The 14355-nt window shown below is 38.7% G+C and overlaps 1 protein-coding gene across 1 annotated transcript; it reads left to right on the top strand.

Annotated features, from left to right (window-relative positions):
• Positions 1-1739: 1739 nt before the first annotated feature.
• LOC308075966 (homeobox protein EMX1-like) lies at positions 1740-12426 on the top strand. The gene is made up of 3 exons (XM_080416014.1): positions 1740-2418; positions 8623-8807; positions 11369-12426. The coding sequence occupies exons 1-3, from the start codon at positions 2013-2015 to the stop codon at positions 11534-11536; spliced, it is 759 nt and encodes a 252-aa protein (XP_080272140.1). The 5' UTR covers positions 1740-2012; the 3' UTR covers positions 11537-12426.
• The last annotated feature ends 1929 nt before the right edge of the window (positions 12427-14355 follow it).

Here is a 14355-nt window from a genome sequence, read left to right as displayed (position 1 = left end):
ATATAAGCGAGTAGTATCAAGAAGAAAAAGATGTACAGTAAACAGTTCGGGGGGATTACAGGGGCTGGTCAACAAAGCTACTGCATTAGTAAAGCATTTCCTTCCTTCCCTTCTCTACCTACTGAGGCAATATGGGAAGAGAATACATTTTGTTCAAAAGGGGACTGATATCACTTTTATACTCTAAAGTTGTCACTGGAACATCAAAACCTCTCCCAGATGAATTCCAAATGGGAAGATGAGTTGATGATGGAATTAAGTTTGGAATGGAGCTTTGTATACCATTAACTCCTCTTCATGTGCTCGTTTGGGGTTGATTCAATTCAAGGTGGTGCATAGTCAGAGCTCATTTCAGTAAAAGTATATATATTTCTTACTATAGTACATGTTTTCCCATAGGTGACTGTTGTAATTCCCCACAATGACCACAAGAGGGCAGAAGAGGACAAGTGATGAAGGATGCTCCTTCTGAACCGTTGTGACGTGAACATTTCCTTAGAAGTTGAACTATGGTTCAATTCCCATGAATATATATGTTTTTGTTATTTATTTACTTAGGGTAGTAGCTGAGCACAAGTGCTCATTTTCAGCAACGCCCTGCACATAGAAACACACAGACAGACACAAAAATAATATAAATGGTATAAGAACAATATTATTAAATAAACACACACACACACACACACACACACACACACACACACACACACACACACACACACACACACACACACACACACACACACACTATATGTGTGTGTGTGTGTGTGTGTGTGTGTGTGTGTGTGCAAGATAGAGATTTTTTTTAATTAGTTTTTATTTTATAAAAGTTAGAATTATTAAACTCTTAAACTAAAATGCGTCTGCGCACGCTCACTAGCACTCTTTTGTTATTCTGGGTGGGCGGGGCCCGGGGCAGGTGTTGAGTCGCTCGCAGTGTTGCCATGTGTGCTTATTATAAGCGACGTTGGGCGGCTTGTTTTTCTGTAAAGTTGCTTGTAAATATTGGTGGTTTCGGCGGGGGCTTGTTTCTAAAGTGTTGGCTAGTTGTTTGGGTTTGTTTCTAAAGTGTATTTGGGCTTGTTTCTAAAGTGTAGTTGTTTATTTGTGCTTGTTTCTCAAGTATAGTTGGTTATTTGGGATTATTGTTTCGAAAGTGTTGTTGTTTGTTTCCATTAAAAAAAAATTAAACCAGTGGTTCTCACATATTTTCATGTCACGGGCCCCCAAATTAATATGTATTCGTCCCTATAACCCCCATCTGAAAATGTTTTGTGCCAAGGGAGCAGATTTGTCTTGTTAGACTGTTTCAAAAATCTTCCAAATATTCCACATTTTATTTCAAGATTGTATTTGAAAATAGCAGATGTAGGCCTGGCCTACTAGTGTGTACAGGTTTAAAGTGCTCATGTGCCCTAGTCGCTTCTTTTAGGCTTGTTTTTCCTGGACCTGGTTGCTTATTTCTCTCACAAACTCTGGCAACACTCGAGCCGTGTGCTCCTGTCAGAAGGCTGCTGATCCTCACATTAATCAGTAGCTGCACTGGCTGCAGGTCGCGGCGTTTAGACACTTCAAAACGAATTAACTAATTGGCTGTTTATGAAAACTTGGAGGATGAAATTATGAAAAAAAATTAAGAGGAGCCACATCTAATTAGAGTTGAATGCTTTGCGGGTTTTTTTTTTGTCTTCTTGAGGAAATGTAAGGATAAATAATAATAATAATAATAATCTGCTACTATTGTGAGAACCAGGTTTATCTACGAGAGTCATTGATTTATTACGAGATTATTACTGATTTATTACGAGATTATTACTGATTTATTACGAGACATACAGACTAGAGTAATAACTACGGCACAATTAGGCTACAACAAGGTGGAACTTGGAATTAATATGGATCTTTCACCTGGGACATTACTAAAGAATCAGAGATTGTAGAGACTTTTTGACGGACAGACTGGATTCGAGTCCTTCATCATCATCATCACCACCACCATCACCACCATCAGAATGTTCCGACAGGGAAACAACAAGTGTTTCACCATCGAGTCTCTGGTGGGTAAAGATCCAAACATCGGCTCTTCTCACCCGGCCACAGCCTGCTGCACCGCCCCGGCTGGAGGAGGAGGAGGAGGAGGAGGAGGAGGAGACGACCCCATCAGACCCACTGCCCTGCGGTTCGGGGAGCTGGGGTCTTGCTTCGGGACCACCACCGCCGCGACCACCACCACCACCACCGGCAGGTCTCTGTACGGGCCATCAGGGGCCGGGCTGGAGCACATCATCACCCCGGCATCCTACCACCACATCCCAGCTCCTCACAGCTTCTTCACCTCCGCCAGCCACAGAGACGCGTTTAGTTTCTACCCCTGGGTTCTGAGGAACCGGTACCTGCATCACGGCCACCGCTTCCAAGGTGAGAGACTCCTTTTAATTGTACATGTTAAATATTACTTTGTTTGTTTTGAATGTTTTGTTCCACTTTTCCTTGGCAATGTAAACGTATGTTTTCTCATGCCAATATAAGCCCAGTGAATTGAATTGACTTGCCGATCGATCGATTGATTGTTGTTTCTCAACGTTGGGTTCGGGTACCACCAGGGGGTCCCACATGGACCCTTGCGGGCCTGTAACTCAGAGAGTGTACACATGGAACATATGGACCCTTTGGTTTGTAGGCTACACTCGACTCGGAGTTAAATGAGGGTTTTATAGTGTAGATTGGGATTCCAGACATTAAAAAAGGTGTGAAATGTAGAAGAAACCGAGGGTCTTTGAAATGAAAAAGGCTTAGAATCACTGATCTATTGATTTTTAGTCTGTTGTCGGAACTTGAACGAGATGAGATTAGTTATTAATCTATTCTTAAACCAATTGGGTCCGTGTTTGTTTATATTTGTAGTTTTACACTCTCAGCGTTAATGGATACATTTTCACCGATGATATACTTATGATAGATGAGACTTATGTTATTGATCTATTGTTTTGTTTTTTAAATTATTATTGTAACTATCTGAGCATATTTGTATAATATACACATATTTGTATATTATACAAATATTTGTATAATATACAGATATAGGCTAAATGATGTTGTCTTCTAGGTGTGTTAAACCACGCCGATTTGATATTTGTAGATTCAATTTATATGATTCTCAATCTTGTAAAGAAACACTTTGAAGAATAATTAAGGTAGGCTACTAAACATTATATTCGTTGCAGCATTTAGTTCATCATGAAACAGGTATCAAGGCCTAATCAAATCCATACTGTTCGCCGTAAAATGAACACAAAAACAAATGATTCATACTTAAACTGAAATGAAATGAAAACAAAGAAAATGTCGGATTTCCTCGTTTATAATGAATTTCAATCCTTTTATTTGAAAGAAACAAAGAAACAAACAAACAGCGAATTTCACACAGAATAGGCTATTCTGATTAAGTGAAAAATAAATAACGGCTTTATTAGTTTATTTTAATTTAAAAAAAAAGTCAAATTACAGTTTAGCCTATAGTGTTTGGTTGACATTTAGGCCTATCTGAAAATATAATTTAATAACAGGCTATATCAAAATGTCAGATAAACAGAGACAGACAAAAGAAACAGATAGATGATAGTCATTATTATTACGTAGGCTATTATATCACAAACTGAACCACGCATGTGAAATAGAAAATTTGAAAGTAGGCTAAATAAATATTACATAATTTAGCAAGTTATTTGTCCAAAGTGAGTTGTGAGAAACAGTGGTTTCATAATTAATAATACATTTCAGTTCACGGGGATTCAGAAACATAATGATCACAGTAAAATACAGTGAAATAAACACAATAAAACATAGAATAAAAATAGGTATACAGTTATAAAGAGGACACTATAGGCTATAAATTCCCCTTGAGTTGAGACTCTATTTCACAGAAACAATTAATTCCGTATAGGCCCCGTAGTCAAAAGACACCGTTGTAGCCTAATAGGGTAGTGGTTCTCAACCTGTGGGTCGGGACCCCCACATGAAAAGAAGAAAGAAAAGAAAAAAAAGACCATTGCTGCATCAAAAGTAATCAACAAACTTCAAAATCAACAATACCATAAAAACTGGTAAAACATTGGCCAAATTGTCAAATAATATAAGAAAGACGCAAAAATTGTGAAAATAGCAGATCTACAAGCTTGTAGATCTGGTAGTTTCACAATATTTATCTATCGAACAGAGTCAAACTAAATGTAATGCCTCAACTCCTACATTCCAAGTGCTTGTCAATTATGATTATTTTGGGGGGTCCCCGGTTCAAATGTAATTGTTTTGGGGGGTTGCGGCCTGAAAAGGTTGAGGACGACTGGGGTATAAAGTTGTTTGAGAAACCCGACCTAAACCAATAAAACATGGCCATTGAAGGACTTGAAATGGAATAGTTGGTATCTTAATTAATATATCAAATTTCAGTTTGTTGTTTTTAACTATACTGCTGCTATATGTATTTTGTATAATGTATTATCATTAATTGGTTACTGTCTGGTAGTAACCCTTTTTGTCATATTTGGTTTAGTTGAATATAAGCTATACAGTAGGCTATATCAAATTTTAGATGTTTATTTATTTATATATATATATATATATATATATATATATATATATATATATATATATATATATATATATATATATATATATATACAATACACACACACACACACACACACACACACACACACACACACACACACACACACAGAAAGACCAGATAAAAAATGCACAAACATGTCACTTTGCTAATTCATGAGTCAAAAAAGTTTTTTTTCTTTCATGGTCAAAAACAGAAAGTTTATGATATTGATATTTGGTGCATTTAATTTATAATAATAACAGGACATTATATATATATATAATATATAATTATCAGGGTTGTTAAGGTGGAGAAAATGTTGATACAACTTTGATTAGAATGAAATTAAACGTTTCCGTTTGTTAAAAATGAAGCATGAAACCATGTTTAAAATCCACATAAAACTAATGTTTACGGTTGTATGAAAAATGTGTGTTTTCACAGAACTAAACAAAATAAATGAGTTATAAAAGTTTAAAAAGAGTTAAAAACAGGTTTTATCTATTCTAGACCCTATATGTATTTCTGTCTCGCATGCAGTCTCTCCCCTCCCCTTCCACATCAACAACAATGAGACAAGACAAATTAGGACATATACAGTGGCCTATGATATAAAGATATCATGGTGAGTTAACAGATAACATGCCAGGTTTCTGTTCAGGGTTAAAGACGTTTGTAGTTTTGATATCAGTTAAAAGAGAAAGAGAAGTCCTCATGAATGTTTTCATACCTTGTTATTTTTTACATAGACCAAAACAGAACAGTTAATTTTTACATTAAACTGGAACGGGTTGGATAGAGAACCCAGTTCATTTTAACATAGACTGAAATGTGTGGGGATTCCGAACCCCGTTAATTTTTACATTAGCCTGAAACAGGGAAGGATACAGAATCCCTCATGGGGAAAAAAACTGACTAACTCCTTCACTTCACACAACGTTCTGACACATCAGCCAACCAGCTTCCTATGAGTAACACTGATTCATCAGCTGGTTTACATTCTGTTGCACAAGCAAAGTGAGAAGACTGCAGCCGCAAATGGGAAGTGAATCAATAATTTGTGGCGATGAGATAATAAAATTACTAATTTGCTGTGTGCCCATGCCGATGCTAACACTTTAGCATGCTGTCTGTATATATAGGCCTACTATATTTTGTGTGTGTGTGTGTGTGTGTGTGTGTGTGTGTGTGTGTGTGTGTGTGTGTGTGTGTGTGTGTGTGTGTGTGTGTGTGTGTGTGTGTGTGTGTGTGTGTGTGTGTGTGTGTGTGTGTGTGTGTTTGTGTGCGCATGCTCAATCATCCATGATTCACAATGCTTATTTTGCTTAGTTTAAACCTCTACTTCTTCAAGGAAAGCTACCCAGTACATCCACAGTCTTCTACTGTTGGTCACTGGGAGCTGCCAAGTACCACCACACACAGTCATGTGTAGTAACTAAGCATATGTCTTTCTGTTCTCACCTGTATGTAAAGTCAATGTTGACTTAATTTGAACAGTTGCAGTGGTGTGTTATGCTCTTCACTGCTGAGGACAGTCAGCAACAACGTCACAAACTAGGATAATTGCCAACTGGAGGTAGTACAAAGTATTTCTCATCTTTGTTCATCAATTATTCTTCATTTATGTCTTTATTCTCATTTTTATTTTTCAGTCTTAATATTTAAGGAACATTTGAGACACGAGAGCTGCAACCCAGTACATCTGGGAGCTGCACTGCCCAGTACGACAGTTTTCTATTGTTGGTCAATGAGAGCGGACCAGTACAACCACAGTATTCTACTGTTGGTCATTGAGAGCTGACCAGTACAACCACAATTCTACTGTTGGTCATTGAGAGCTGACCAGTACAAACACAGTATTCTACTGTTGGTCATTGAGAGCTGACCAGTACAAACACAGTATTCTACTGTTGGTCATTGAGAGCTGACCAGACCAGTACAAACACAGTATTCTACTGTTGGTCATTGAGAGCTGACCAGTACAAACACAGTATTCTACTGTTGGTCATTGAGAGCTGACCAGTACAAACACAGTATTCTACTGTTGGTCATTGAGAGCTGACCAGACCAGTACAAACACAGTATTCTACTGTTGGTCATTGAGAGCTGACCAGTACAAACACAGTATTCTACTGTTGGTCATTGAGAGCTGACCAGTATACAAACACAGTATTCTACTGTTGGTCAATGAGAGCTGACCAGTACAACCACAGTATTCTACTGTTGGTCATTGAGAGCTGACCAGTACAAACACAGTATTCTACTGTTGGTCATTGAGAGCTGACCAGTACAAACACAGTATTCTACTGTTGGTCATTGAGAGCTGACCAGTACAAACACAGTATTCTACTGTTGGTCATTGAGAGCTGACCAGACCAGTACAAACACAGTATTCTACTGTTGGTCATTGAGAGCTGACCAGTACAAACACAGTATTCTACTGTTGGTCATTGAGAGCTGACCAGTATACAAACACAGTATTCTACTGTTGGTCATTGAGAGCTGACCAGTACAAACACAGTATTCTACTGTTGGTCATTGAGAGCTGACCAGTACAAACACAGTATTCTACTGTTGGTCATTGAGAGCTGACCAGTCATTGAGCACTTTTATTAAAGCAGGTAAGTGTTGGCAATTGATGCCCTGCTCAATGGCACAACAACAGTAGTTGGGAAGATAGAAGGCATTAATAATTCATAATATCCCCCAGTGTTTCCGAGCTGGTTTCGGGGATCTGAGCCAATAACCACGTGACGTGGAGCCCACCTGCTGACATGACAGTGACTTATAGGTCAGTCCAACGAGATGGGAGCCGTTCTGTGTCGACTGAACCTTTTTGCATGTGAATACAGATCCACAACAGTTCATCAGTCAGGCATCCTACAGCCACACCAGACCCGACCACACCGATCAGGGCTGAACCAGGCTTCTTTGCGTGTGCGTGTCTGCGGTGGGCCGTTTTCTCCGTCTCTTTTCAGACTGCCTCGCAACTTTCCATAAGGCGGTTCAAAATAATTCCTAGATCTATTTGCTTATGTAAAATATTTTTGTAACTTTACGTGCAATTTTAATAAACCGTCAAAAAGGCGGCGGCAGGGTCCCAGATGATGTCTTCGTGTGGTTTGGGACGGTCACGAACACAATGAGAGCCGAGAGTAAACTTCGTTGCACTATTGTCTGGGTTTGAATAAAATCCGAGGCATCTGTGAGATCGGATTTGTTTAATTGCACATCAATTCACCTGACAAACAAATGGATTTTGCATTTTCTCAAGCGTGACACATTTATCTGTCGATGGTCGTTAACTGATGGACTCGTATTTACATTTAAATGTGTATTTCTATATTTGTATCCAAATGAGGCTCTTAATGTCACACGGAAGGGAATGATACATCTGTTTTAGCCATAATTCATTGTGCAGTGCCGTGATGCTTTTAGGTGGTCCGTGGTTATAGTGAGCAGACCTTGGACCAGCTAACAGAGGGGCATAGGAGACCTGTCATCGATGCTCTTTATAATGGCAGGCTACTTATCTTTAGATTATTATCCAATTTGATGGTTTGTTTTTGTACTTTTGGAATAAATGGTTTTTGGTGTAGTTCTGCTACTGTGTTATTGAGGGCATTTCTTTGTATTCTGGTGATGGGCTCGCAGAGTTCATGTATTTGGGGTTACCTTGGAGGTTTTCCCAGTTTTTTTGGAAGTCCTGTTTTGTCTGTGGTCTACAACAGTGGTTCTCAAACATTTTCCTTTCCTTTTTTCATGTCAAGGACCACCCAAAATGATATGTACTTGTCCGCGGACCCCCATCTAAAAATATTTAGTTCCAGGGACCCCCAGAAGCAAAGATTTGAGTTACAAATGTTCGCTTTAAAAATATATTTTTTTTTGCAAAGATTTCTTTAAAAAAAAGAACAGATCTACAAGCAAGAAATCAAAAAATGTAGGTAAAACAGGAATTAATACAGGATTTGTCCTCTCTCTCTCTCTCTCTCTCTCTCTCTCTCCTCCAGGAGATGACAGTAGTCCAGAGAACATGTTACTTCATGGTCCATTTTGCAGGAAACCAAAGCGGATCCGGACAGCGTTCTCTCCTTCTCAGCTGCTCCGACTGGAACGAGCCTTTGAGAAAAACCATTATGTTGTGGGAACTGAAAGAAAGCAACTGGCCTCCACTCTCTGTCTCACTGAAACACAAGTAAGACACACACACACACACACACACACACACACACACACACACACACACACACACACACACACACACACACACACACACACACACACACACACACACACACACACACACACACACACACACACACACACACACACCTGTCTCACTGAAACACAGGCAAGTCAGACAGACTGGTCTTGCTGAAACACATAAAATGATAAATAGACAGGCTGTCTCAGGGAAATAATGGAGGCAGAAAGGAAAAAAAGAGCAATAATCTTATGTGACACGTTGTATCATGTTATATTATAGAGAGATGGATTGATGGATGGATGGATGGATAGATGGATGGTTGAGTCACACGTCTTTCTAATCAAACCTGCTGTTTATCATCTGGTCGTCACAGTAACGTTACATGCCAATGTAAACCAATGATGCAATTGGTGACGATTATTTTTATGAGCTAATTTCACAATCAATCAACCAACCAACGAATCAATGAATCAGACACTCAGATAACATGACTCAGATGTTCTGTTTTGTGCTTTTCTGTTCTGAGTGAACAAGTTAGTCTATCCTCTTCTCTTCTCTTCTGTTCGACTTGAGACCAGTGGTGTAAAGTAACTAAGTACATTTACTCAAGTGCTGTACCTAGGTACAATTTCAAATACTTTTACTTTACTTGAGTATGTCCATTTCTTGATACTTCATACTTTTACAACATTGCAGAATCAAATGTTGTACATTTGACTCCACTACAATTATTTTACAGCTTTAGTTACTAGTTACTTTGCAGGTACAATGGCTGTCACAAGTTACATTGGTTTTTAACAACCTGAAAAGGAAATGTGATTTGTAGTGAAGACGTCAGGCAGGCTGCAGTAAATCATTACCTCGGGCATCACAGATGACTGTTCAAGATGATTATCAGACAAAAAGTGATTACATGAATGTCTTGAATCTTAAAGAAACATTCCATGTACAACTACTGTGGAGACCTGCCCTAACCTGTCTGGATGGATGGATGGATGGATGGATAGATAGATAGATAGATAGATAGATAGATAGATAGATAGATAGATAGATAGATAGATAGATAGATAGATAGATAGATAGATAGATAGATAGATAGATAGATAGATAGATACTGTAGATAGATAGATAGATAGATAGATAGATAGATAGATAGATAGATAGATAGATAGATAGATAGATAGATAGATAGATAGATAGATAGATAGTTACTGTATAATTGACAGTCTATCTATCTATCTACAGTGTAGATAGATACTGTAGATACTGTGTAGATAGATAAATATATATATAGATAGATAGATAGATAGATAGATAGATAGATAGATAGATAGATAGATAGATAGATAGATAGATAGATAGATAGATAGATAGATAGATAGATAGATAGATAGTTAGTTAGTTAGTTAGTTAGTTAGTTAGTTAGTTAGTTAGTTAGTTAGTTAGTTAGTTAGATAGATAGATAGATAGATAGATAGATAGATAGATAGATAGATAGATAGATAGACAGGTATATGATTGAATTGTAGCTGGACATTTTAGGTGAAGTTTGTCTTTTTTCTAAGCCTACAAAACCAGATTGTTTCTCTCCTCAGGGTTTGTTCACATTAATTTAATTGCCAAAAGTGTGATTTTAAAACCTGTTTCAACATACAGTGAGCGTGAATGGAGTCACTACTTCTTGTTCCTCCATCACAGATCACAGAAGATAACCATGATAGATAATATTTGGACTTATGTCATCATGAGCAGAGTGCTATACAACCCATTGACTAAATCAGAAATTCAGAGTTTGTGCCGCATGTGTGTGTCTGTGTTCTTGAACATGGCCATTTAGGGACACATTTTAACATCAAACCAGTTGATTGGGGACACATGACCAAATGGGAGACAACATTAGTGTCTCCATGTTTGATTTGACTGTACTTTGAAAGTATCAGAGGTTAAACTAAAACGTTGCCAATTTTCAACCTAAATCCCAATGTTTTGATGTGATAATAGATAATAATAGTGTGGCAAAAATACCCTGTGTGAAATGTTGACATTGCAAAACACTGACAGCACATGTGCGAAGGTTAGTGTTTCAGTAGGGTGTGTGTGTGTGTGTGTGTGTGTGTGTGTGTGTGTGTGTGTGTGTGTGTGTGTGTGTGTGTGTGTGTGTGTGTGTGTGTGTGTGTGTGTGTGTGTGTGTGTGTGTGTGAATGTGTTTTTGTGTGTGTGGCTTAGGCTGTGCGTGTGCTTCTCAACTTCAAAAACACCCATTGTGATATGCATTAGGCAGCGGACCGCCATTTCTTACAATTGTTTCATCTCTGTGACCCTAATCTACTTGGTAAAATCCTCACTGGTTCATTTGGTTCCATTTGTACACTCTCAGTTACAGGCCCGTAAGGGTCCATTTGGAGCCCTCGAGGTCCCCAGACCCGACATTGAGAACCAGTGTTGTAGTTCTTGTTTACACCATAAAGCTTCATTGAGATAGCTGCTGTATAAGTAAAGGTGGTTGTTTCTATTGTATTAACTTTTTGCCCTCCATCCTGTGCCTTTAGGTGAAGGTCTGGTTCCAGAACCGCAGGACTAAACATAAACGTCAGAAGTTGGAAGAGGAGAGCCCCGAACACAACAAGAGAAAAGGAAGTCAGCACATCAATCGCTGGAGAGTCGCTACACAACAGGGCAACAGCCCTGAACAGATAGACATTATGTCTGAAGACTAGAGACACACACACGCACGCACACACACACACACACACACACACACACACACACACACACACACACACACACACACACACACACACACACACACACACACACACACACACACACACACACACACTAGAGCCCGACTGATGGCAGAATTTTGAGTCCGATGCCGATCCAGATTTTGGACAGTCCTAGCGATTGAAAAACTTAGATTTGCTTTAAGTTTCTATTTGAGAACAAGTAACTAGAATTCCTTTAAGCCCTATATTAAAAAAGCTCACAGCGCACTGCGTCGCAACATGTTGTGAGCTTTTAGATTTATTAGTTTGAAAACTATTGAACATTTTCAGACAAAAAAGTCAAATAATGAGGGCTCTAACACACGCACGCACACGCACACGCACACATACACACACACACACACACACACACACACACACACACACACACACACACACACACACACGCGCGCAGGTTTAACAGATGTTAATCAGGGAAAGCAGAGGAGCAGCAGGACATAAGTAAATGTATAAAGGCACATGAAATCGTGAAAAACAAAAAGACTGAAGACACGTTTGGAGGAAACGATGGTCTGTGAGTTGAAGTGACTGGTGGCTGAACAGAGCTATGCCAACTTCCACTAAATATGTTTTGACTGATTGATCGACTTTCAGAGACTGTTGTTGAAACGGTTCTACAATTCACACTGTTGATACACTGGAAAGTCTTCTTAGAGACACGGGTAGCTAAACAACCATTTCCGTTGCTCAACGGAGCAAAGCGATTTTCATGGAGTGCCTGCTGCGTTTTGTGATCGAATTCAGAAATGGTTTGTCTATAAGAAGATGGAAATAAAATGAGATGTAGTTTGATTTGGGCTGGAATTCATTGGTCATCTTACAGAGACAAACAGCAGCAAACACTTTGTTAAACAATATTACAGATATTATGTCAAGATGTGCGGTACATTATACTGTATGTTTGGTCTTCCATACGGGAGACCTGGGTTTGAGTCTCGGGTAGGACATAAAACCTCCAGATTGCAGCTTTAATTGAAAATTAAGCGGGACAGTTGATACAGTCAGGTTTTTCTCTGTAGGACAGACGATGCCGTTTGTCTCTGTAGGACATTGAAGAGACACTTTTTGTTAGTTTCTTTTAGAGCAAATCGTGTTTTTATAGCAAATCTAAAAGCCCTGAAACTTGCCTCTCTGACGTATACACAGTACTTTCAAATCTTTCTTCCCTTAAATGTAGGTATTTATGTAAATGATTTAAAAAGTATTCTATGCATCTGATGAATATAATGTGTTGGTTTCTTGTGCCATATCCTCCTCAACCCCGACCTGTCTTTCATTCCTTTAATAGTCTGTCTTTCTGGAATGTTTCTATAAGAAAAATAAGAATTACCTCATAAAAATATTGTTTTCAGCATACGTTCCTGATAAAACATCTCCATACAGTATGTAGCACTTCTTAGTGAAATCTATTTTTTCATTGCTTTAAAGACATTCGGGTTATAATGCACTATGTGTCATTTTACGCTTGAAAATGAAACGTTCTAATTTGTGTCTTTATTTGAAAAATAAACAGTTTTTCCTCATGTGGTTGGTGTTAATTCTTTACTTAAAAAAATAACATATCTGATTTCACATTGTGGCTAGTGACCCCCCAAAAAGACTTGGCCATGGCTCGCGACTCCCCTCCTTCACGTCTCACCAATCTAACAACATACAAGGACTGAACAAATGCTTGTGCGTGTGCGGCACTGTGCGCACACTAAACAAACACGTGTGTGCGCACATACCTACTGAGACTGCTATACTAAATAAAATGGCTAAATTAGTTAGTCGTTGTGGCTTTAATTATAGGTATATTTTCTAAAACCGGGGTTTTGATAAGAGGAAAACTATTATCGAGTCAAACTGTGCATCCGAGAGGAAAATGCACCTTTTGTCTTCACACAGCTCCAGTAGCCAATGGCATTGGCCCTGCAGTTCCGACTGTTAGGTTGAAAAACTCAGACATTAAGCTTTCGTGTGTCAGAACCTCAGAAGACACATTTATGATTTGAACTGTATTTCTGCTGTTAATGGTAGACTCAGAGCCTTGCATTAGAGAGTTGCGTCACCTCAGGGGCAGAAAACAGCGCCGGCCACGTGGTTCATGTAAACTCAAAATAGTGACAAACGCTCATAGACTCCAGTGCATTCCGTAAAGTTCCGGTTCAGGGCTTTGTCACTATTCTATTCACCAATAGAAGGCTCTGTAGAAGACTGGCCAGATGAAGTGAATGGAGGTGACGCAACTCTCCTTATATGGCTCTGGGTATACTTAGCTTGAGTTTGATTAGGCTACTTGCTAATAGGTGTAGAACTGTAGGCTGTATTTGCTGGAAGGTGAACTGTTCCTTAAAAGCCGGAGAAAGTTTAATTTAATTAAAGCGAGCCCACATTGTTTCTTTAGGAAAAATATTTTCTAGTGTAAATTTACTGTTCTACCCAGGATTTGTCTAAAGTGCTTTTGAATTGTTCTTTTGTAGTTTGGCCTTCATAATTTCAGAGTACTTCAGCAATGAACAATAATAGAACTGGGGTTTGAACATGGGCTCTCTGTGCTGAATTTCAGACCATTAGACCACCACGCACAGACCACTACACCATCACTCAGTGACTCTCAGCAGATGTCTTCAAGTAGTAGTTTTCAAAACATGTAGTGCCAGTGTACTAAAAAAAAAAAAAAAAGGAAATACAAATATTTCTTATGGGGGGCCCCCCATAAGAAATATTTGTATTTAAAACTTTTAAAAAGTGCATTGCCAATCCATGGC

This window comes from Gymnoscopelus braueri (genome assembly GCF_963280865.1).
Source record: "Gymnoscopelus braueri genome assembly, chromosome: 20".
Taxonomy (NCBI): Eukaryota; Metazoa; Chordata; class Actinopteri; order Myctophiformes; family Myctophidae; genus Gymnoscopelus; species Gymnoscopelus braueri.
The sequence above is the reverse complement of the archived record's forward strand: the minus strand, read 5'-3'. Positions and strand labels throughout refer to the sequence as shown.

Excerpts from the sequence above, each read along its gene's own strand:
- LOC308075966 (XM_080416014.1), top strand. The coding sequence starts at position 2,013 with ATGTTCCGACAGGGAAACAACAAGTGTTTCACCATCGAGTCTCTGGTG. Across the intron at positions 2,419-8,622 it reads TCACGGCCACCGCTTCCAAG|GAGATGACAGTAGTCCAGAG; the intron begins GTGAGAGACTCC and ends TCTCTCCTCCAG. Across the intron at positions 8,808-11,368 it reads TCTGTCTCACTGAAACACAA|GTGAAGGTCTGGTTCCAGAA; the intron begins GTAAGACACACA and ends CTGTGCCTTTAG.